The sequence below is a fragment of the Scyliorhinus canicula genome, chromosome 10 (genome assembly GCF_902713615.1).
Source record: "Scyliorhinus canicula chromosome 10, sScyCan1.1, whole genome shotgun sequence".
In the NCBI taxonomy this organism is placed as follows: domain Eukaryota; kingdom Metazoa; phylum Chordata; class Chondrichthyes; order Carcharhiniformes; family Scyliorhinidae; genus Scyliorhinus; species Scyliorhinus canicula.
Genome location: NC_052155.1, coordinates 151088510 through 151112464, shown reverse-complemented (window position 1 = coordinate 151112464; position 23955 = coordinate 151088510). Strand labels below are relative to the sequence as shown.

The 23955-nt window shown below is 45.6% G+C and overlaps 1 protein-coding gene across 36 annotated transcripts in view; it reads right to left on the bottom strand.

Moving 5' to 3' along the window:
* Window positions 1-2564: 2564 nt before the first annotated feature.
* The window catches only part of clasp2 (cytoplasmic linker associated protein 2), a 582371-nt gene continuing 560980 nt past the window's right edge, over window positions 2565-23955 (bottom strand). For all 36 annotated transcript variants that reach the window (XM_038809903.1, XM_038809905.1, XM_038809907.1 and 33 more), the window contains 3 exons: window positions 13492-13698; window positions 12410-12526; window positions 2565-4238 (listed from right to left, as the gene is read on the bottom strand). In XM_038809903.1, the coding sequence (XP_038665831.1) occupies window positions 4152-4238; window positions 12410-12526; window positions 13492-13698 (411 nt within the window). In that variant the 3' untranslated portion in view covers window positions 2565-4151. The remainder of the gene's footprint in view (window positions 4239-12409; window positions 12527-13491; window positions 13699-23955) is intronic.

The window sequence follows — 23955 nt, the reverse complement described above, 5'->3', positions numbered from 1 at the left end:
CTCTGTACCCAGCTTTTCCATATTACTGTCTAAATGCTTTTTAATAGACAAAATTTAAATTGTACCTGCCTCTACTACTGCCTCTGGCAGCTCGTTCCAGACACTCACCACGCTCTTGTGTGAAAAAATTGCCCCTCTGGACCCTTTTGCATCTTTTCCCTCTCACCTGAAGCCTATGCCCTCTAGTCCTTTGAGAATGTAACAAGTAGGATGGATAAAGATGAATCAGTAAATGTAGTGGATTTGGATTTTCAAAGGGCATTCAATAAGGTGCCACATAAGAGGCCCTGGCTGTTGTTGTTAAAATGCTGTGTTGTTCATGGAGGTTGGGCGAATGTTTATGATTGTTAATATTATTTGGTATTTTACTATGGTGCGTTATTGTTGTATAAATTCAAAATTTTTCAATAAAAATTATTTCAAAAAAATATATATATTAGCATGTATAGAGAGACAATTGGCTAACAGGATTGTCACAGGGATCACTGCTAGGGGCTCAACTATTTACAATCTGCATTAATGACTTGGATGAAGAGACTGAGTATATCATAGCTGTAGAATTTGACGGAGACACAACAGGAATGCATGGTAGGGTAGAAATGAACACCAGGCTTATTACGGTATACACAAATAATGAAACTACAACTCCTCTCACTGAAGGGCCACCCTCTCTATCCTGCACCCAGGTCAGGGTTTTGTATGCTGAGTGGTTTACCCTTATTAAGGGGAAATCACACCCTCAATTATCGGGGGAGTTCATACTCAGCTATATAAGGAGGGGAATCGTATGGAGCACAAAAGGGTCGTAACAATAGCTAAATTGCCTGATGATACAAAAGATAGGTGGGAAAATTGTATCCCACTATTTATAGGATACAAATAGTGCAAAGGGATATAGATAGGTTCAGCGAGTGGGCAACAATTTGATAGATGGAGTATCATGTGGGAAAATGTGAGAATGTCCACTTTGCTGGGAGGAAAGAAAAACTGAATATTATTTAAGTAGAGAGAGACTACACAGACCTGGGAGTCTTTGTACATGAATCACAAAATGTTACCATGTAGGTACAGCAGCACGGTGGTGCAGTGGATTAGCACTGCTGCCTCACGGCACCGAGGTCCCAGGTTTGATCTCAGCTCTGAGTCACTGTCTGTGTAGAGTTTACACATTCTCCCCGTGTTTGCGTGGGTTACGCCCCCACAGCCCAAAGATGTGCAGGGTAGGCGGATTGATCATGCTAAATTGCCCCTTAATTGGAAAAAATGAATTGGGTACTCGAAATTTATTTTTAAAAAATGTAGGTACAGCAATAATTAGAAGAACCAATGGAATATTAATCTTTACTGCAAAGGGGATGGAGTATATAAGCACAGAATATTTGATACAACTGTGCAGGTCATTGGTGAGGCTACGTAGCAAGCGTAAATGAGCCACATTGAGCTTGACTGATAATCTTAAATTTGTTTTTCAGCAAGTGCTACCCAATTGCAGAATTCCTTCCAACAGTTATTTTGTTTTAGGTTTTGTAAGCTCGGGCTGGTTGAGTATGGTGGGGACTCTGCCTATTATGAACAGCAAAAGTAAGAACATGTTATCTGATTCGATCAGTTGCATGGTAGGCGGAACAGGTTAAGAAGTTGTTTCACATTGCTATTATTCTGTGATGATGCGTGAGCCATTTTCCACAAACTGGATACTGTTGTCAGTCCAAAAAGAGGTTCTGCCTACCACATAATTGAACGTGGTGTGTGAATCATGGTGCCAGTGCGATGCAAGTGCATTGCCATATGTCCCAATAACTGGTTGATTGAATCTAACATGTTATTTCGGTTATTAATAAAACGTTTACAGTTAGATGTGGTTCCACAATTGGGTAGCACTTGTTGACAATCCGGAGTTGGTTAACAGCGACACCAACAACTAATTTAAGAGATTCAGTCGAGCTCATGCCACAGCTCATTTACACTTGTTCAAAACAACATTCACATGCAGGGGCCCATTCTCTGCAGGAAAAAAGAATATGTTCAAAGCTTGCATCTTTTTTGAATTGCCTGAAAACATAGGGAACTAGAGATCCCCCTTTCTTTTTCCATGACAATTTCTTGGCCAGATTTGACTTGCCAACCAATTAGCATCCCTTTTCTCTTACAGTATAAGTTACAATCAGTTGAAATATGGCATTTTTGATGAGTGCAAGATAAAAAGTTTCAACGAGCTGTCTCTCTTTTCAACAATATTCAAGCTCCGTACTACTAAGTGACTGTACTACCAAGTGACTGTATGTTTAAATGACTCAGACCTGCATCAAAGCTAAAGTACAGTCAACTGAACCAAAGAACCAACTGAAGTAATTTAAAAGGACATCAGGTAGAAGAACATTGATGGTAAAACCAATATGCCACAAAGTACACATTTCGTCCATCATGTTAACAGGACATTAGTGGCATCATGTTTCACATGGGCCACTTAGGATTTCTTAGTTTAACTCTGGTTGTAGTCTTTATCAAAACTCCACAAAAGCAGTGACAAAAGAATCAACTTCAGTGACTCGAGAACAAGTTAATAATGTTATATACAGTTTATTGCCAGTGTATGCACATTTGTGAGCACATAACTATAAATACATCAAATAATACAGTGTAAACCAAATAAACATTCACGTGACACTATATCCTTGATGCAGGTGCTAAAAAAAGCCAGTAACAGATAAAAGACTCGCTTAAAATCTTTAAATACATTTCTACAAATTTCTCATTAAACAAAAAACGGCAACTCCCTAACAGCAGCAAAACAACAGCCTGATTGTGTTTTGCTTTCCCAGTGAGATTCAATTTTACCAGATGCACTCACTTTAGTTTTGGACTTCACATGTCCAGTTCCACGAGCATCACCATCACAGAACAATTGGGAACAAAACTTTTTCCATATCGACTTAGGACAAATGTTAGTCATTACGCAACCAGGTAAAGGTAGTAGACTTGATTTTTAAAAAAAGTGTAAATTATGTTAGTAGGCTGAAAGAATACCTGTCTGCAAAAGAGGTAGAGAGAACACAAATGCAACGTGCTGACATCTCCACAATGATCCATCTATTTGCTTTCCCAATGGACACTGTCAATATCTTATGACCTTCACATTGTACTGCATACATATAGTAGCTATTGATGTTAAACTTCCTGGAACATTTAAACAAGCCATCACAGATAAGTAGGTCAATAGCGTCATCACCACAATTGTTCTCTACTTATTTAAAGTTACTGCTGAGTTTAAAGCTGCCACATAGGCTTTCCTACCTGATAAACGTGTGCATTTTACTAGAACTTTAGAAACACATACTAAATTTAAACAAGTTACATACTGAGTGTGCTTGTGTAGAGCACTCCACTCCGATGCACCCTGCTTGAAGAAGGGATGATGACATGTCTCCATTTGGTAATGGTACAAGTCTCATGAAACTTGCACCTCTCCACTTAAACCTACTACTGAGAAATAGGACATGGAGATGACTCGCTGGTGCTGAGGAATGCTCAGCTCTTCTAGCTTTCTTCCGTTTAGTTTACATTACTTTTATTGAGGGAACAACAGAGCAAATTGGTGAATAGACAAGTAGCACTGGCAAAACCAGACAATTCCAGCCCCAGGCCTTGCACAACATTAAGTTACAATCCCTAAAGTTTTGTTATGGCAGCATGCACCTAAAACAAGGCAGTTTGTTACTGCTTCAATCTAGTTCTGGTCTGAATTACTGGAGGCTTATCCTTTACTGATGATTTGTAAAATCTAACCAGAAGTAAATTATGAAGTAAAAGGAAATTGTAATGCTGCTGGATAAAAGCAAAAAATCTTTATGAAGCTTAAAGCATTCCTTTTTAATCATAATTAGCATTTTATTCATATAACTGTAACACTGGTAAACATTAATTAGAAGAAACACAGAGGAGTCCGAGTGAGAATTGATTTGAGTTTTATCTGGATTGACTAATACTGTTTCCTCTGATCTGGAATAAATTCTGGTGCAACAGTCACATGCAGGCTGAGGGGAGCCATTTGTTGTATACAGCTGTGATGAATCAAGTTCCAAAGAAGAGTCTGATCTTGAAAAACTGGTTGTTTTGTCCCCAGAAGACCCATTTTAAAATAGCTGCCATCTCTAGCTTTGACCAGTGAGGTCTGTCGCTGAGCCACTTGTGCTGGAACCAGTTTGTGCACGTTTAATGTACAAGTTCAACAATTTCATCTGAAACACATAACAAGTTAAGAAATGTGTTACTTTTTCAATGTATGGTATTTAAACAGGGCTGAAAACACTACAGGATCTAACAGCAAAAATAATGAACTCTGAGGAAAGAACATAAGGCCAATAAATCATAACTGGAAACACAGGCAATTTGATGAGGAGGTCCCTGTATCACAGTCAACAGCAGATTGAGGCTTTTAGGTATTTGCGCAACATTATAAATATTTCACATTGTGCAATTTGTTCCAAATGTTGTTAAAGACAAGAATAAATGTAAGAAATGGAATTCACACAAGGAGGATAGAGACTGTTACGAATATAAACATTCAAATTATTTCAGAAAGATACGTCTGTCTCAAAAGATTTAATCTCATACACAAATCAGATACTTCTGATGGCACAGTATTAACAGTTATTCCCCCGTTTGAGTGACATGCAAAGCTATAAATTAACTGTTTATCAAAGTATTACAATGCTAACATTATTCAAATCTTTTTAAACATAATAACAATCAACCAACGAAAACGCAAAAGTGCAATAATAAAAATTACAAGCAAATATGAAACAAAAACACAATTAAACTTAAATACGATAACTAAACCCCTAACAGCCGACGGTGTCTATATCCTTAAAAAAGGAAATGAATGGATGCCATCTCAGTTAGAATTTCCCTACTGAACCCCTGTGTAGGAATTACATTAAATCGTCCATCCAAGCAGATGCACTGGGCGGAATGGGAGACCTCCAACTCAGCAATATTCACCTCCGGGCTATCAGTGAGGCAAAGCTAACAATCACTGCCCCTACCCCAGAGTGAAACGCCAGTGAATCTGAAACCACAAATATGGCTACCAATGGACATGGATTTAAATCTACATGGACGATCTCCGATATAGTGCTAAATAAGGAAGCCCTGAAGCTTGCAAGTTTGGGGCAGGACCAAAACATATGCGTATGGTTAGCTGGGGCAAGTGAACAGCGATCACATCTTTCCTCCAGGGCAGCACGGTAGCATGGTGGTTAGCATAAATGCTTCACAGCTCCAGGGTCCCAGGTTCAGTTCCCGGCTGGGTCACTGTCTGTGCGGAGTCTGCACGTCCTCCCCGTGTGTGCGTGGGTTTCCTCCGGGTGCTCCGGTTTCCTCCCACAGTCCAAAGATGTGCGGGTTAGGTAGATTGGCCATGCTAAATTGCCCGTAGTGTCCTAAAAAGTAAGGTTAAGGGGGGTGGGGTTGTTGGGTTACGGGTATAGGGTGGATACGTGGGTTTGAGTAGGGTGATCATTGCTCGGCACAACATCGAGGGCCGAAGGGCCTGTTCTGTTCTGTACTGTTCTATGTTTGGAAAAAACCCACATCCTTGTCTTGGTCAAGTGCGTCCTGTGTGACACCCTTGAACTGAATAAGGCTCAACTGGCCACCAGAGGACGTGTAGTAAAGGGCCTCCTTCCAAGTCTCACTAGTAAGTACTGGACCCAGCTCACTCTCCCAACTTGCCCTCACCCCATTCAGTGGGGCGAGATCCAACAAGAGAATACAGGCATATTGGTCTGTAACAGACCCCTTGCCAGGCTGAGCCAAGGGTAAAATCCTCTTCAGCAAGGAGGAAGGTGGAGCTAAAGGAAAGGAAGGAAACCTTACGAGAAAAGTCACAAACTTGAAAATATGCCCACTGTCCCTGCTCTTGTTCGCCCTGGCAATCCCATGGTGATCACGCTGTGAGATGCAAAAGGTTGGAAGGGCATCCAAAGAGGAGGCAGAGAGCCCTGAGAGTACTCTATGCAGATGACCTGCTCCTCTACACCACTATATCTTGGACCCACAGAATGGCCTGAGAATAATCATGACGCTCCTGGATGATTTCAGGGCCTTTTTGGGCTACAAACCCAACCTGGGCAAGAGCCAGGCATTCCTTGTGAATCCGAATGGGGGAGGGATAGAGCTAGAGGGACTATACTCCTAATTCAGTAGTTTGTCAGGAAACTTCAGAATGGCATGAAGTCAATTGTTAATAAGGGACTTGGGTAACATGGAGGCCAGTCCATGTAGGGGTGCAGGAATCCCTTCCATGACAAATATAATATTCTTTACAGGTGTCAGCCTACAATTATTTTTAAATTCAATTTTACAACTTAAAAATGGTGAAATCTAATTAACTATCTTTGAGATGTTAAATTGGACAATAGAATCACGAATCATGACATTGTATTAATCAGGACCAGAATAAAGTAAATGGAAAAATAAAGTGGGTTTCCCGAAAGGGTATGATGCTTTTCAGCTTTCCTCCAGTGTAGTTGGTTGAAGTCCTATTTTGTCCATTTGCAATTTTAGATTACTTTCGGCAGTGCTGGAATTATACAAATTTACAGCATGGAAGGAGGCCTTTTGGCCCATCATGTCAACGAAGAATCATTCAGCCTAATCCCACTTCCTGGCTTTCCGTCTGCAGACTTCTAGGTTACGGCATATCAAAAACATATCCAAGAACTGTTGGAGTTTCTATCTGCAGCATGGTTTCAGATAGAGTTCCAGACCTCCCTTGAATTTTCTGTAAACCTCATACCTCTTTCCCCAAATCTCTGCCACTCAACCAAGGGGAATGAATAGGGCTTCCCTATCCACTTTATATAGACCCTTCATGGTTTTCTACACTTCAATTAGGTCTCCACTCAGCCTCCTCTGTTCTAGAGGAAACAACTAAAGTCTATTCAATCATTCCTCATAACTAAAATTATCGGCTGCGGGGGCCGTCCTGGTGGTGGTGGGGGAGGAGGGCGAGAGGATCAGACTCCGGGGATGGCCTGGCCCACAATCGGGGCCTACTGATCGGCGGGCGGGCTATTTCCTTGGGGGGGCCTATGTTCCTCTGCGCCAGGCCCCTGTGGGGCTCCGCCACATTGCCCGGGGGCCGGCGCGGAGACAGGAACCCACTCGCATGCGCAAACTCGCGCCAGCCGTGGCGTGCCAGCCGGACACCAATCTGGCGCCGTACTAGCCCCCTGGGACGGGGTGAATACCTGGGCCTGGAGGCCCATTGACACCAGAATGACTTGCGCCGCTTTTGCGTCAGAATTTGGCCGCGGGATGGGAGAATCCCGGCCCATGTTTGTAAATCTGTACCTCGCTGGTGCATATTTTCGAAAGCGTGGTGAACAGAACTGCAAACAGTACTCCAGCTATAGCCTGACCAGTTTTTATGTTGTTCCAACATGACCTCCCTGCTTGGCTTATAAAGCCATGTATCCTGCATGTCCTCTTGACCACTTTATCTACCCGTTGAGGCATCTTTAGGGATCTGTAGTATCACTTCCCCATGATGCTGCCCTGCACTGGAAGGCCTCAGGAACCAGGTATGTTGCACATTTCTTATCCGGCCTGGGATGGAAGAGCGGGAGAGAAATGTTTAGCTCCTGACGTGGGTAAGTAAAAATGAGCGGGGTTGCAATCCAACTCCGATTGCTGCTTCCCAAAGTTCTGGCCCAGTGTTTCTAAATGAAGATTTTTCCTGTCCTTCAGAATTTTTCCAATACTTTTCCCACCACCGACTGACTTGTAATGACTCGGTCTATTCTTTTCTTAATTTTTAAGCAATCATACAAATTGACAGTCTTCTGGCACAATGCCTGTAACCAGAGAGGATTTGAAAATAATAATCAGAATCTCTCTTCTCTTCCTTACCCATAGCAGCTGAGGATACATTCCATCTGGGCCTAGGAATTTATCTACTTTCAAAAATATGAAACCCCTTAATACTTTGATTTGATTTATTATTGTCACATGTATTAGTATACAGTGAAAAGTATTGTTTCTTGCATGCTGTACAAACAATGCATACCGTACATAGGGAAGGAAGAAGAGACTGCAGAATATAATGTTACAGTTATAGCAAGGTGGAGAGAAAAGATCAACTTAAAACGAGGTATGTCCATTCAAAAGTCTGATGACAGTAGGGAAGAAGCTGTTCTTGAGTCGGTTGGTACGTGACCTCAAACTTTGGTATCTTTTTCCTGACGGAGAAGGTGGAAGAGAGTATGTCCGGGGTGTGTGGGGTCCTTATTTATGCTGGTTGCCTTTCCGAGGCAGCGGGAATTATAGACAGAGCCAATGGATGGGAGGCTGGTTTGCGTGATGGACTGGGCTACATTCATGACCTTTTGTAGTTTCCTGTGGTCTTGGGCAGAGCAGGCTCCATACCAAGCTGTGATACAACCAGAAAGAATGCTTTCTATGGTGCATCTGTAGAAGTTGGTGAGGGTCATAGCTGAGATGCCAAATTTCCTTAGTCTTCTGAGAAAGTAGAATAGTTGGTGGGCTTTCTTAACTATAGTGTCGGCATGGGGGGACCAGGACAGCTGTTGGTGATCCGTACACCTAAAAACTTGAAGCTCTCGACCCTTTCTACTTCGTTCCCATTGATGTAGACAGGGGCATGTATTCCACTACGCTTCCTGAAGTTGGTGACAATCTCCTTCGTTTTATTGACATTGAGGGAGAGATTATTGTCGTCGCACCAGTTCACCAGATTCTCTATCTCATTCCTCTGTCAGTTTATTAATTTAACCTAAAATTTCACACTCCTCTGATTGCAATGTTTGTATTGTCCCTCTTTTGTGAAAACAGACATAAATTTCCAGTTAGAGCCAAACCTACATCCCCTGCCTGCAAACATCTGCTGCCCTTATGATCCCTAATAACTGCTCTTTCTTTAGTTATTCTATTTCTCTTTTTGCATTTATAAATATATCTTTGATTGTTATTTAATTTGCTAGGTCGAGCCCCAGGTCGATGGGTAGGATACAAATGGCGAGGGAGCTGGGGGGTTTATGGAGAGGATGGGTATGGTGGATCCATGGCGCTTTCAGAACCCAGGGGGAAGGGAGCATTCCTTCTTTTCACACGTTCTATGTGTATTCGAGGATTGATTACTTTGTAGTGAGTTGGGAGATTTTGGTTGGGGTGGAAGGGGCAGAGTATGCAGGGATAGTTATCCCAGACCATGCACCCCACTAGCTGGAGATTCGGTTTAGATTAGGATGAGAGCAGAGGCCGGGGTGGAGGTTTGACTCGGGGTTGTTGGCGGATGGAGGTTTTTGTGATAAGATGCTTGCGGAGTATGTGGAGTTGAATCAGAATGGGGAGGTGTCGGCAGCCATTTTTTGGGAAGCAATGAAGTCAGTGGTCTGGAGGGGAAATTATTTTGTTTAAGGCCCTTGCAGATAGGGAAAGGAAGGAGGAACATGACTGTCTAGTGAGCGAGATAGTGGAGGTGGACATGGAATATTCAAGGGTGCCCACTGTGGAGGGATTGGTGAGGAGGAAAAAGTTGCAGGGGCAGTTTGACAGGCTGTAGGGCAACTGCGTAGGGCAAGGGAGGGGGGGGGGGGGGGGGGGGGGGGTGCAATATGAGTACAGGGAGAAGGCGAGCCGCATGCTGGCACACCAGCTGCGGAGGCAGGCTGCGTCCAGGGAAATATTGAAGATACGGACTGGGGCTGGGGATGTGGTGTCAGAGCCATGGAAGATAAATGTGGCATTTAGGGAATACTACCAGGAACGTTATGAGGCGGACCAGGGAGGAGAGGTGGGAAAAAGGGGTGGTTTCTGGACGAGCTGGAATTTCCCTAGGTGGAGGAAGCAAAGGGGCAGGCATTGGAGGAGCCCCTGGAGCTGAGGAAGGTGCTGGATAGCATCAGGGATATGAAGTTGGGGAAGGCCCCTGGGCCGGATGGGTACCCGGCGGAATTCTATAAGGATTTTGCAACGGACCTGGCACCACATCTGTTGGGGGCATTTAATGAAGCACTGGAGAAGGGGGAGTTGCCGGAGACGACGACGCAGGCAGTAATCACACTAGTTCCGAAAAAGGGGAAGGACCCGGTGGAATGTGGGTCGTGTAGGCCCATATCACTTTTGAACACAGATGTGAAAGTATTGGCTAAGTTGTTGGCGGGTAGGATGGAGGATTGTGTCCCGGAGGTGGTTGCAGAAGATCAAACAGGCTTCGTTAAGGGCAGGCAGCTGTGAGTAATATAAGTTAAGATGGCTGTTGAATGTGGTGATGAACCCGTCGGGGGCTCTGGTACCGGAGGTGGTGGTGTTCATGGACGTGGAGAAGGCATTTGATTGGGTGGGGTGGCGGTACTTGTTCGAAGTTTTAGGAAGGTTTGGGCCAAGATTTGTGGCATGGGTGCGGTTGCTGTATGTGTCGCCAAGAGTGAGGGCGAGGACGAATGTTATGAGCTCACAAAGCTTTGACTTACACAGAAGTACGAGGCGGGGTGCCCGCTATCACCGCTGCTGTTTGCGCTGGCCATTGAGCCGTTGGCGATGGCTTTCAGGAGGCCGGCGGAGTGGCAGGGGATAATGAAGGGACAGAAGGAGCATTGGATGTCGCTCTATGCCGATGACTTCTTGCTGTATGTTTCGGATCCGCTAGAGAGTATGAGAAGGATCATGGGCCTATTGGGGAGGTTTGGAGGGTTCTCTGTGTCCAAGCTAAATGTAGGGAAAAGCTAGGTATTCCCGGTGATTGAGCTGGCACAGCGGGCTAATTTATGGGCGATGCCATTTACGGTAGCGAGGGATAGGTTTAGGTATTTGGGGATTCAGGTAGTGAGGGAATGTACGGGGCTCCATGAGTGGAATTTAACGAAGCTGGTGGAGGAGGCTAGGGAGGATCTTAAGAGGTGGGATACACTGCACTTAATACTGGTGGGAAGGGTCCAAGTGGTAGAAAATTAATATTCTGCCGAGGTTCTTGTTCGTCTTTCAAGCTCTCCCGACCTTTATACCAAAGGCCATTTTTCGGAAAGTTGACATGATCATTTCTGACTTTGTATGGGCAGGGAAGGTGCCGAGGGTGGGGAGGACCTGCTACAGAGGCAGGAGGGGGGGGGGGGGGGGGGGGGATTGGTGTTGCCAAAATTGCTTCATTATTATTGGGCGGCGAATGCGGACAAGGTGCGGCGGTGGTGGGAAGAAGGGGTAGAGTGGGGTAGGATGGAGGAGGAATCTTGTAAGGGGTCTAGTTTGGGGGCTTTGGTGACGGCAGCATTGCCAATGGCTCCAAGTAGGTATTCGGAGGAGGGGGGGGGGGGTGCGCTGGTTAGTGCATACAGGATGTGGAGGGAAGTGGGACTGGTCAAGGTGAGGTATCTGTATTTGGAGGAAGGGTTCACCAGTCTTCAGGAACTAAGCGAGAGGTAGAGCTGCCGAGGGGGAGTGAGTTCAGGTATCTACAGGTTAGGGATTTTGCGTGAAATGTCTGGAGTGGGTTCCTTAGGTTGCCGGGATTAACCCTGCTGGAGCGACTGCTGCTTCCGGATGTGGAAGAGGAGGGAAAAACTGGGGATATGTACAAGTGCTGGGGGAGCAGGGAGGCGAGTGGGTGGTGAAGATCAAGGAGAAATGGGAGGTGGAGTTGGGATGGGAGATCAATTGGGGAGCATGGAGTGAGGTACTGTGTAAGGTAAACGGGACCTCCTCTTGTGCAAGGATTAGCCTGATACAGTTTAAGGTGGTGCACAGGGTGCATAAGAATGAGTGGGTTCTTTCAGGGGGTAGCAGATGAGTGTGAGAGCTGTGGGTGGGGGCCAACGAATCACACGCACGTTTTGGGGTTGCGAAAAATTGGGAACATTCTGGGTGGGAGTGTTCGCAGTCTTAGGCAGGATAGTGGAGGAGGAGGTGGACACGGACTCTTTGGTAGTGATATTTGGGGTTTCAGAGAAGCTGGAGCTCATGGAGAGGAGGAAGGCCGATGGCTTGGCCTTCGCCTCTCTAATTGCATGACGACGAATTTTGCTGGAGTGGCGGTTGGCATCGCCACCGGGGGTAGCGGCTTGGTTGGGTGACCTGTACGACATCCTGCGATTAGAGAAAATAAAGTATGAGTTAAGGGACTCGTCAGGGGGGTTTGAGGAAAGGTGGGGGATGTTTGTGACCATGTTTGAGGGGCTGTTCGTCGCGGGGGGGGGGGGGGGGGGGGTGTGTGTGTGTGTGTGTTTGTGAAAAAGGGACAAAATCTGTGCAGACTGGATAGTTCATTGTTGGGAAGTATGTTTCCCGGGGTGTTTGTTCGTGGTAATCTGTTTTGATACATGTTTGTAATAAAATTCATTAAAAAAAATATATATTTCGCACAAATTACCTAAAAAAAATACATTTAGATTACCTTACTGCCAGTGAGTTGACCAAGATGGGGTTTAAGATCTTCACCAATAACAGAATAGATGGCTACAAGGCAGAATACACTTGCTTTGCGAACACTGCTCTCCGTATTATCATAGCCCTGAAAGAAATCATGGTTGTGTTAAACAGATCGCTATATTCTACTGCAACTGTGAAAAGTTACCTTAACTTTTTTGGATGATTTATAACATAGAGGGAAATATCAGTGGCCTTTAGCCAGCTGTGTTGACTTTCTACCGCATGCAAATGTCTCCAGTTTGTCTTTTCCATCAGATCGTTGTCTCAATCAGTGAAATGGTTCTCAAATTGTTTAAGATATTGTTACTCCAAGTAATTGACCAGTTTCACTAAAAGCATTAGGAAAAGGGGCTGGTTTAGCTCACTTGGCTAAATCGCTGGCTTTTAAAGCAGACCAAGCAGGCCAGCAGCACGGTTCGATTCCCATACTAGCCTCCCTGGACAGGCGCCGGAATGTGGCGACTAGGGGATTTTCACAGCAACTTCATTGAAGCCTACTCGTGACAATAAGCGATTAAAAAAAAACTCTTTCATTCAGCATTTTCATATTATGAGCATTATAATTGTACTATAATTTAGATTGGGAGTTCATGATTGCTAATTTATTTTCTGAGAAATCCTTCAACCAGAACAATTTTGAAAACCACTAATCTATAGCATCGCCCGAGTAGTGAATACCAGTTGCTGCCTTCAATTCAGGCTAGGTTAGAGCATGGGAACATTGAGACCAAGGTGCGGGAAGTGTAAGGTACAAGTGGAAAAAGGTTGGGGGGGGGGGGGGGGGGGAATCCATTAATTTTAATATATAATGGAGATAATACCGTTGGATTAAGTTGCATCACACATCAAACATATTTTTCTCAAATTGTCCAAATCGCAGTTTACATTCACTCAGTCTACTAGTCATCTAAATGTTCTGATTATTTTACACACTGTCACTGGAGTCAGTTTCTTTAACCACCGTTCAACTATAATTGATTAATTTTGTGATTTAAGTTAAAATGTACAAACTTATTAACATTTGCAACTCAAATGGTAGCTACATACCATTAAGAGACCAGGAATAATTTCAGGCAACAACTGGTTTAGAATCTCTTTATGGACTCGCTCTATGATCTTGGTTTGCATTTTGATGGCTGCTAGGTTGATGGGGCATTCTGCAGTCTGGATAATAGGACAAAGCACTTTAATACACTGCTCAGGGTTGATGGACGTAGCCAGGGCTGTAGCAGCTTCTTCGGCAGCTCTTACCACCTAATGAATAATACACAAATGTTAGAATTCCATGATTCTTTTTAGCAAGCACAATATTGATTTTACTTGTACAGAAGTGGAAAGTAATCAAAGACTTATAAAAGGTCTTAAGAATATTGAGAATGATTAAAGTATAGCTCAGTGACCCTAATTCACTTCTTCTCACTTACTATTACTGTTATTGGACAGCGTGCTGCTTCCATGCTTGCACAGATGTCTCCTGTGCTAGGCCCTGGTTTAGCTCACTCAGCTAAATCGCTGGCTTTGAAAGCAGACCAAGCAGGCCAGCAGCACGGTTCGATTCCCATACCAGCCTCCCCGGACAGGCGCCGGAATGTGGCGACTAGGGGCTTTTCACAGTAACTTCATTGAAGCCTACTCGTGACAATAAGCGATTTTCATTTCATTTCACAAGGTGACTGAGCTGTTTTCATTATTCTTGCGGTATGATAACTATTTATTTTGCCTCTAGATTCTCCCTTCTCTACCCTGCACCGGCCCTTGGAAAGAGCACCCTACCCAAGCCTTACTTAAGCCCACACCACCACCCTATCCCTGTAACCCCATCTAATCTTTTGGACACTAAGGGGAAATTTAGCATGGCCAATCCACCTAACCTGCACTTCTTTAGACATTTTACCCAAAGATTCAAAGGTATTCAACATTTACATAATACTGATCAATGTAATGGTCAATTTACCGGATAATTAATAACTGCAGTAAAAGCACATCTAACTTACAATGTAGCATTTAACTACTGAACATCAAATAACTTTTTTGCACTTCAAAGCAGAAGCACAAGGCTGGTTTATTTTTCATCCCCACTTGGGATTGGAGTTCTCCCATAGTTCACAGCTCCTCTCAGAAGCAATGAACCATGTCTACTTCTAGAACGTGCCCGACTCCACTAAAATTGCTATGGTTTTAACTGGAAACCCCTGCAATGGAGCAGGCAAGGTGGGAGTGCTGCGTGTGGGCTGACTGCTAGCGAACTTCTCCTGCGCCAGTGAAAATTGCCAGAAATGGGAATGCAGATGAGAATGCCGGAAGTGGGTGCAACCCACCATTTTTAAAGGGCCCAGCAAAAGTCCAGGCCGTAAAATTTAAGAAGGCTTGACAAAGGTAGATGCTGAGGGATCTTTGCTGTTCGAAGTATATATAAACGATCTGGAGGAAAATATAACTGGTCTGATTAGTAAGTTTGCCGAGAGATGGCAGATGGAGTTTAATCCGGACAAATGTGAGGTAATGCATTTTGGAAGGTCAAATGCAGGAAGGGAATATACAGTGAATGGTAGAACCCTCAAGAGTATTGAAAGTCAGAGAGATCTAGGTGTACAGGTCCACAGGTCACTGAAAGGGGCAACACAGGTGGAGAAGGTAGTCAAGAAGGCATACGGCATGCTTGCCTTCATTGGCCGGGGCATTGAGTATAAAAATTGGCAAGTCATGTTACAGCTGTATAGGACCTTAGTTTGGCCACACTTGGAGTATAGTGTTCAATTCTGGTCCCAACACTGCCAGAAGGGTGTGGAGGCTTTAGAGAGGGTGCAGAAGAGATTTACCAGGATGTTGCCTGATATGGAGGGCATTAGCTATGAGGAGCGGTTGAATAAACTCGGTTTGTTCTCACTGGAACGACGGAGGTTAAGGGGTGACCTGATAGAGGTCTACAAAATTATGAGGGCATAGACAGAGTGGATAGTCAGAGGCTTTTTCCCAGGGTAGAGGGGTCAATTACTAGGGGGCATAGGGTTAAGGTGCGAGGGGCTAGATTTAGAGGAGATGTACGAGGCAGGTTTTTTAATACTGAGGGTAGTGGGTGCCTGGAACTCGCTGCGGAGGAGGTGGTGGAAACAGGGACGATAGTGACATTTAAGGGGCATCTTGACAAATGCATGAATAGGATGGGTATAGAGGGATACGGACCCAGGAAGTGTAGAAGATTTTAGTTTAGATGGGCAGCATGGTTGGCGCAGGCTTGGAGGGCCAAAGGGCCTGTTCCTGTGCTGTACTTCTCTTTGTTCTTTGTTTTGTTCTTTGAGAAGCTTTTAAAAAATTATTCATTTATGGGATGTGGGCATTACTAACTGGGCCAGCATTTATTGTCCATCCCTAATTGCATTTGGGAGACCTTCATTGCTGGAGGGATGGAGTTTAAAAACAGGGAGGTTATGTTGCAGCTCTATCGGGTATTGTGAGGCCACACCTGGTGTACAGTATACAGTTTTGGGCTCCTTCCTTGAGAAAGGATATACTGGCACTGGAGTATACTGGGACTATACTCACTGGAATTTAGAAAATTGAGGGAGGATCTGATGGAAACATATAAAATTATGAAGGGAAAAGTTAAGATAGAAGAAGGGAGGTGGTTTCCTCTAGTGGGTGAAACTAGAACTAGGGGGCATAGCCTCAAAATAAGGGGGAGCAGATTTGGGACTGAGTTGAGAAGGAACTTCCTCACTCAAAGGGATGTAAATCTGTGGAATTCCCTGCCCAGTGAAGCAGCTGAGGCTACCTCGTTGGATGTTTTAAGGCAAAGATAGATCGATTTTTGAACAGTAAAGGAATTAAGGGTTATGGTGAGCGGGTGGGTTAAATAGAGCTGAGTCCACAAAAAGATCAGCCATGATCTTATTGTAAGAAGTCTTACAACACCAGGTTAAAGTCCAACAGGTTTGTTTCAAACACGAGCTTTCGGAGCACGGCTCCTTCTTCAGGTGAATGGAAAGGCTTTCCATTCACCTGAAGAAGGAGCCGTGCTCCGAAAGCTCGTGTTTGAAACAAACCTGTTGGACTTTAACCTGGTGTTGTAAGACTTCTTACTGTGCTCACCCCAGTCCAACGCCGGCATCTCCACATCATGATCTTATTGAATGGCGGAGCTGTCTCGAGGGCCAGATGGCCTACTCCTGCTCCTAGTTCTTATGACTAGAGGAATGAGAAAAGTGAGAGATCATACTTTCTGGAATCCGAGTTGGAAAGACTGTGAAATTGTATGTGTCACATGTGTGCAGTGTGTGATGCACAAATTTGTAATCTCGTTTGATTTGCTATTCAATGTGTAATTTATAGTTGACACCAACCATAATACGTCTGTTATATTAAATGTAATTTACCTGGATTCTGATTCTTTTTAAAGTAAAAACTACAAGAAGTGGAACTGTATTGGTAATTTCTTCATTTGGGGGTTCTTCTGTCAATTTGGTAATTTAGTTTACGGTTCTCCTATGCGGATTGTGACACTGTACATAAGACCATAAGATCTCTAGTGGGCGAAACTAGAACTAGGGGGCATAGCCTCAAAATAAGAGGGAGCAGATTAGGCCACACGGTCCACTGAGTCTGCTTTGCCACTCAATCATGGCTGATATTTTTATCATCCCTATTCTCCTACCATCTCCCCATAACCCCTGATTCCCTTACATTTACCCCTTACAGCTTTTATATTTTTCTATACTGAAGACTAGGTAACATTTTCAAAACAATATTGCTGAAATAAGCTGTTCATATGTTTTTAGATGCATACATTTAGGTAACAGTATATATAACCGGGACTGAAGTAAAATAGAAAATCACCAGTGTGAACAGAATTGTATTGAATTCATAATATGATGATCTTTGAAAGTAAATAATATTGCGCAATAAAACAAGCGTAGTAGCTTTGGTTGGGAGGGGGGTGTGTGCATGAGGGAGAAATACCAGCTTGAGCGGTGATGCACAGCACTCAGGGACGGGAGGAAGGGCAGGGAACGTGTAGATGCCAAGGAGGGTATGCACTTAGTAGCAGGGGATTGGGAAGGACACGGGGTGGAGGTGTAGTACACAAGCATTGCAAAGGATGTGAGGGGGCTTATGTGACAGGTAGGATAGGACATGGACGAGTGCCCGGGTAGGGGGACGAGCTATGAGCTAGGGAGGGGCAAGTGCTCTGGGCAAGATCCTGGGGCAAAGAATCCATGGGTGATTGCTCAGGGCTGTAAGCGACGGGCAAGGGGCCAGTGCCTTGGGCAAAGGGGCGAGTTCCCGGGGCAGGCAGGGAGGAGCAAGAGCAAGGTTCCAGGGCAGAGAGTGAGTGCCAAGGGCAGAGGGAACAATACAGCATGCAAGGCAGGAGAGGTGGGAAAGTGTGAGAGGTAGGGAGCACACGTAAAGCTAAGGGTGAACAGGGTGGAGGGAGAGTAAGGCGTAGCAATAGAGGCAGTAAACAGACAGAGTGCATGGATAAGAGACAAAGAGGGGGCAGGGCAAATGTCAAAGATGAAAGATGCAAACTATACACCCATTCCTTCTTGGATTGAAAGCTTATGCCATCTGTTTGTCTATTTGACCCGGAGAACATAGTGATCGTGAGCACATTGAGCATCAGCTATGGAACTCATTCGGATGTGGTCAGCAAACTGTATTTTAGCCTATTGTGCCAGTTTTAAATTGGCTATAATGTTTCATATTCAATTGAAACCCAACAGAATTACAGTACTTTCATCAAACAGCCCACAGTTCCTCCCAACTTCCAAAGGGTTCCACTTTGCCAAGTAGCAACTTTGAGTGATCAACTCCAGGTGTTCTAGTCAATTTTTGGAGGTTTTCTTAAATCCAGTAAAGCCTGTTCTGATCATTCTTCTTCCCCCAACCAGCCAGGACTAACCTCCTGGAATCCTCAGTTGGCTGCAGGATATGTCTCTTCGATAGAGACCATCTGCCTCCGTTATCAACTGTGGCAACTCAAAACCAAGCAGTCTCCTTATTCTGCTGACCACAAAGAACCGCTATCTATTGGAGATATTTATTGGTTTGTCTGGAAACCTAGAACCTGATCTTGACCCTTTTCCCAATGGCAATGTGAAACAGATTAGCCCTGTATCCAGGAAGAAATGCCAATTGGTTATCTTTAACTTCAACTCTCTTTTATCTTAGAAGCATATGGATAGTTTACAGCATAACTGTTTATAACCTGATACCAACAACACCTTTCTCTTACTTTGATAGAATCGTAGTCTATTCATGCTAAATTCAAGGACTGTTGCCTTGTACCTACTCAGGAAAACGATCTAAGCTTTCTGTTGATTTCTGACAATCAAACTACCCAGGTGGCCTTTTAAAATGTTTTTAAAAAATTAATTTTACGGGATGTGGGCATCGCTGGCTATGTCAACATTTATTGCCCATCCCATGTTGTCTTTCAGAAGGTGGTGGTGAGTTGCCTTCTTGAACCGTCATTGAGGTGTAAGTACACCTGTTAGGGAGGGAGCTCCAGCGACAGTGAAGTCAGGGTGGTGAGTGACCTGGGGGGGAACCACCAGGAGGTGGGGTTCTCAGGTATCTGCCGCTCTTGCCTTTCTAGATGGTAGTGGTCGTGGATTTGGAAGGTGCTATCTAAGGAATCTTGGTGGAGTTACTGCAGTGCATCTTATAGATGGTACACATGGCTGCCATTATTTGTTTGTGGTGGAGGATTTGAATGTTTGTGGAAGGGGGAGCAATCAAGTGGACTGCTTTGCCCTGGACGGGTTTTTAAAAAAAAAAAATTTTTTTTTCAAATTTTCACAAAAAAGAAAACAATAACAGAAAATTCTAAGAACAAAGAAAAACAGAACCCCCCCCCGCCGCCGTAAATACAAAAGAGAAACAATAAATTAACGCCCGTCGTTGGCAAAAAACAGATATTCAACCCAAAACAAAAACAAAGAGACAACCCCCCACCCGGGTTGCTGCTGCTGCTGCTGACCTTTTGTTTTTACCATTCTGCCAGGAGATCTAGGAATGGTTACCAACTCCTGAAAAATCCCTGCACTGACCCCCTTAGGGCAAATTTCACCCTCTCCAATTTAATAAACCCCGCCATATCGTTGACCCAGGCCTCCACGCTTGGGGGCCTTGCATCCTTCCACTGAAGGAGAATCCTCCGCCGGGCTACTAGGGACGCAAAGGCCAGAACACCGGCCTCTTTCGCCTCCTGCACTCCCGGCTCCACTGCAAACCCAAATATTGCGAGTCCCCAGCCTGGATTGACCCTGGATCCTACCACCCTCGATACCGTCCTTGCTACACCCTTCCAAAATTCCCCCAGCGCTGGGCATGCCCAGAACATGTGGACATGGTTTGCTGGGCTCCCTGAGCACCTAATACACCTGTCCTCGGTCCCAAAAAACTGGCTCATCCTTGTCCCTGTCATATGAGCCCTGTGCAGTACCTTAAACCGTATGAGGCTAAGCCTCGCACACGAAGAGGAGGAGTTCACCCTTTCTAGGGCATCTGCTCACGTCCCCTCCTCAATCTCCTCACCGAGCTCCTCCTCCCATTTATCTTTCAGCTCCTCCACCGAGGTCTCGTCTACCTCCTGCATCATCTGGTACACTTCCGAGATCCTCCCCTCTCAACCCATACCCCCGAGAGCACCCTGTCCTGGACCCCACGCGGCGGCAGCAGGGGGAACCCCGCCACCTGCCGCCTGACAAACGCCCTTACTTGCATGTACCTAAAGGTGTTCCCCGGGGGGAGCTTGAACTTCCCTTCCAGCTCACCCAGGCTCGCAAACGTCCCGTCTATGAACAGGTCCCCCAGCCTCCTGACACCTACCCTGTGCCAACTCAGGAACCCGCCATCAATTCTCCCCGGCACAAACCGGTGGTTCCCCCGTATCGGGGACCCCATCGAGGCCCCCACCTCCCCCCTGTGCTTGAGAGTAGCTGCCACCACTGGGCTCGTGGTATACCTCGTCGGAGGGAGCAGCAGCGGCGCCGTTGCAAGCGCTTCCAGGCTCGTACCCACACAGGATGCCATCTCCAGCCTCTTCCATGCCGCCCCCTCCCCGTCCATTACCCACCTACGCACCATCGCTGCGTTGGCAGCCCAATAATACCCACAGAGGTTGGGCAATGCCAGCCCGCCCCCCCATCCCTGCCCCGCTCCATGAACACCCGTCTCACCCTTGGAGTCCCGTGTGCCCACACAAACCCCGTAATGCTCCTGTTAACCTGCCTGAAAAAGGCCTTCGGGATAAGGATGGGGAGGCACTGGAACAGGAACAGAAACCTCAGGAGCACGTCATCTTGACTGACTGCACCCTACCCGCCAAAGACAGCGGCAACATGTCCCACCTCTTAAACTCCTCCTCCATTTGCTCCACCAGCCTTGTGAGGTTTAGCTTATGCAAGGCCCCCCAGCTCCTGGCCACCTGAACCCCCAAGTACCTGAAGCTCCTCTCCGCCCTTTTCAGTGGGAGCCTCCCAATCCCTCCTCCTGGTCCCCCGGGTGCACCACAAACAGCTCGCTTTTCCCAAAGTTAAGCTTATATCCTGAGAAATCCCCAAATTCCCGGAGAATCCACATCACCACCAGCATTACCCCCACCGGGGCCGCCACATACAACAATAGGTCATCCGCATAGAGCGACACTCGGTGCTCCTCCCCACCCCGGACCAGTCCCCTCCAATCCCCCGACTCCCTCAGCGCTATAGCCAGGGGTTCAATTGCCAGCGCAAAAAGTAGGGGGGACAGGGGACACCCCTGCCTCGTCCCTCGGTATATCCGAAAATACTCCGACCTCCTCTTATTCGTGGCCACACTCGCCATCGGGGCCTCATACAACAGCCTCACCCAACTGACAAACCCCTCCCCAAACCCGAACCTTTCCAGCACCTCCCACAAGTACCCCCACTCGACCCTATCAAAGGCCTTCTCCGCATCTAGCGCCACCACTATCTCCGCCTCCCCTTCCATCGCTGGCATCATAATAACGTTCAAGGGCCTCCATATATTAGTGTTCAGCTGCCTCCCCTTCACAAACCCCATTTGATCCTCGTGGATAACCTGCGGCACACAATCTTCTATCCTCGTGGCTAAGATGTCCTGGATGGTGTTGAGCTTCTTGAATGTTGAAGCTGCATTCATTCAGGCAGATGGAGAGTATTCCATTACACTCCTAACTTGTGCCTTGTAGATGGCGGACATGCTTTGGGGGGTCAGGAGGTGAGTTACTCGCCGTAGGATTCCTATCTGCCTTGGTAGCCACAGTATTAATATAGCTAGTCCAGTTCAGTTTCTGATCAACGGTAACCCGCAGGATGTTGACTGTGGGAGATTCAGCGATGGTCATTCCACTGAATGTCAAGGGGTGGTGGTTAAATCCTCTCTTGTAGGAGATGGTTATTGCCCGGCACTTGTGTGGCACGGATGTAACTTGCCACTTGTCAGCCCAAGCCCGGAGATTGTCTTGCTGCATTTGGACATGGACTGCTTCATTATCCGAGGAATCGCGAATGGTGCGGAACATTGTGCAGTAATCCGCAAACATCCCTACTTCTGACCTTATGATGGAAGAGAGATCATTGATAAAGCAGCTGAAGATGGTTGGGCCGAAGACACTACCCTGAGTAACTCCTTCAGTGATGTCCTGGAGTTGAGCTGATTGACCGTCAACCACCATAACCATCTTCCTTTGTGGCAGGTATGACTTCAACGAGTGGAAAGTTTCCCCCCTGATGCCCATTGACTCCAGTTTAGCTAGGGTTCCTTGGTGCCATACTCTGTCAAATGCTGCCTTGATGTCAAGGGTAGTCAGTCTCGCTCACCTCTGGCATTCAGCTCTTTCATCCATGTTTGAACCAAGACTGTAATGAGGACGGGAGCTAAGTGACCCTGGCAGAACCCAGACTGAGCGTCCGTGAGCAGGTTATTGCTGAGTAAGTGCCGCTTGATAGCACTGTTGATGACTCCTTCTATCGCTTTGCTGATGATGGAGGGTAGACTGATATGGTGATAATTGGCTGGGTTAGATTTGTCCTGTTTCTTGGGTACAGGACACACTGGGTAATTTTCCACATTGCCAGGTAGATGCCAATGACTGTCAGGGAGATTGCAGAACAGCTCACATGACCCCCTTCATTTACCCTAAATTTGAAGCTACAGCGCCAAAATATAACAATTAGATAAACTTCATAATTATGTTTATGTGGCTTTATATTCCATCACCCAAGTCATTAAAAAATAAAATGAACGACAGGCCACCCAGTGATGATGTCTGGAACATTGTCTGCAGTGAGTGTGACCATCTGTGGAACTGCTTTCCCAATTTTGGCACAAGCCCCAGGTGTTCATAAGGAGCCATGATGTGGAGATGCCGGCGTTGGACTGGGGTGAGCACAGTAAGAAGTCTTACAACACCAGGTTAAAGTCCAACAGGTTTGTTTCAAACACGAGCTTTCGGAGCACGGCTCCTTCTTCAGGTGAATCATAAGGAGGACACTGCAGGATCAATAGGGCTGTGTTGTGCACTGTTGTTTTTGGTGCCTGGATTGATGCTAAGTGATTTGATTACTTTTCGACTTTGCACCTGTTTGGTAGAACTGAGTGATTTGCTCAGCCATTTCAGAGGGAATTAAAGATCAACCACATTGTTGTTGTCAGGAGTCATGTGTAGATGGATTTTGGATTGACAGGGAGTTGAGAATAACTGGAGGGGGGTGCAGGCAGGAAAGTGGCGTTAAGGTGATAATCATATCAGCTATGAATGATCTTGTTGAATGGCAGAGGAGGCTCAATAGGATGCATGGGCTACTCAGATTTTTTATGATCTCAGCATTAATTATCAAGGCATTGCTTAAATGGTTTTGTCTGCCCCAATTGTGAGCAGATACACACCTGCACACTTCAGCTCTCCAATGGTACAGATGAAATTGACCAGAATATGGGGCTGGATTTTCCGCCCCGCCACGCCACTTTTCTGCCCTGATTCTCTGTTACGCCGGCCGGTCAATGGGGTTTCCCATTGTGGGGCAGCCCCATGCCATCGGGAATCCCCCGGCACCGGCAAAACGGAGAATCCTGCCCATGCTCTCCCTCCCATTTAGATTAGGTTGCATTAATTTGTGCTGCAATGGTAGAGGGAGCACTTCCTACACATGTGCAGGTGCAGTGTCAGGCTGTCTTAAATGAGAAATGTTTTTAAGTGCAGCTCTGCTTTCCGTCATTTGAATTATTCATGTTTTTATTTGCAAGCTACAATCTTCAAACTCACTTTTTAGAACAAAATCAGTGAATAGAAAAAAAAATTGCAACTATTCAGACAGCAATCATGGGTTTTTGTAATAACAAAAATAGATGTTTCTTTCCCCAGCAACCAGGTAGTTTGGACGAGAGTCAACCTTGGGAAAAAAAACTATAGGCTCTTTACTGTGGAGTTTCACCATCAAATTCAATAAAAAGTATTTTGAATAAAATACGTTAAGAAAAAATCATGACCCAATGAGGAGCTCT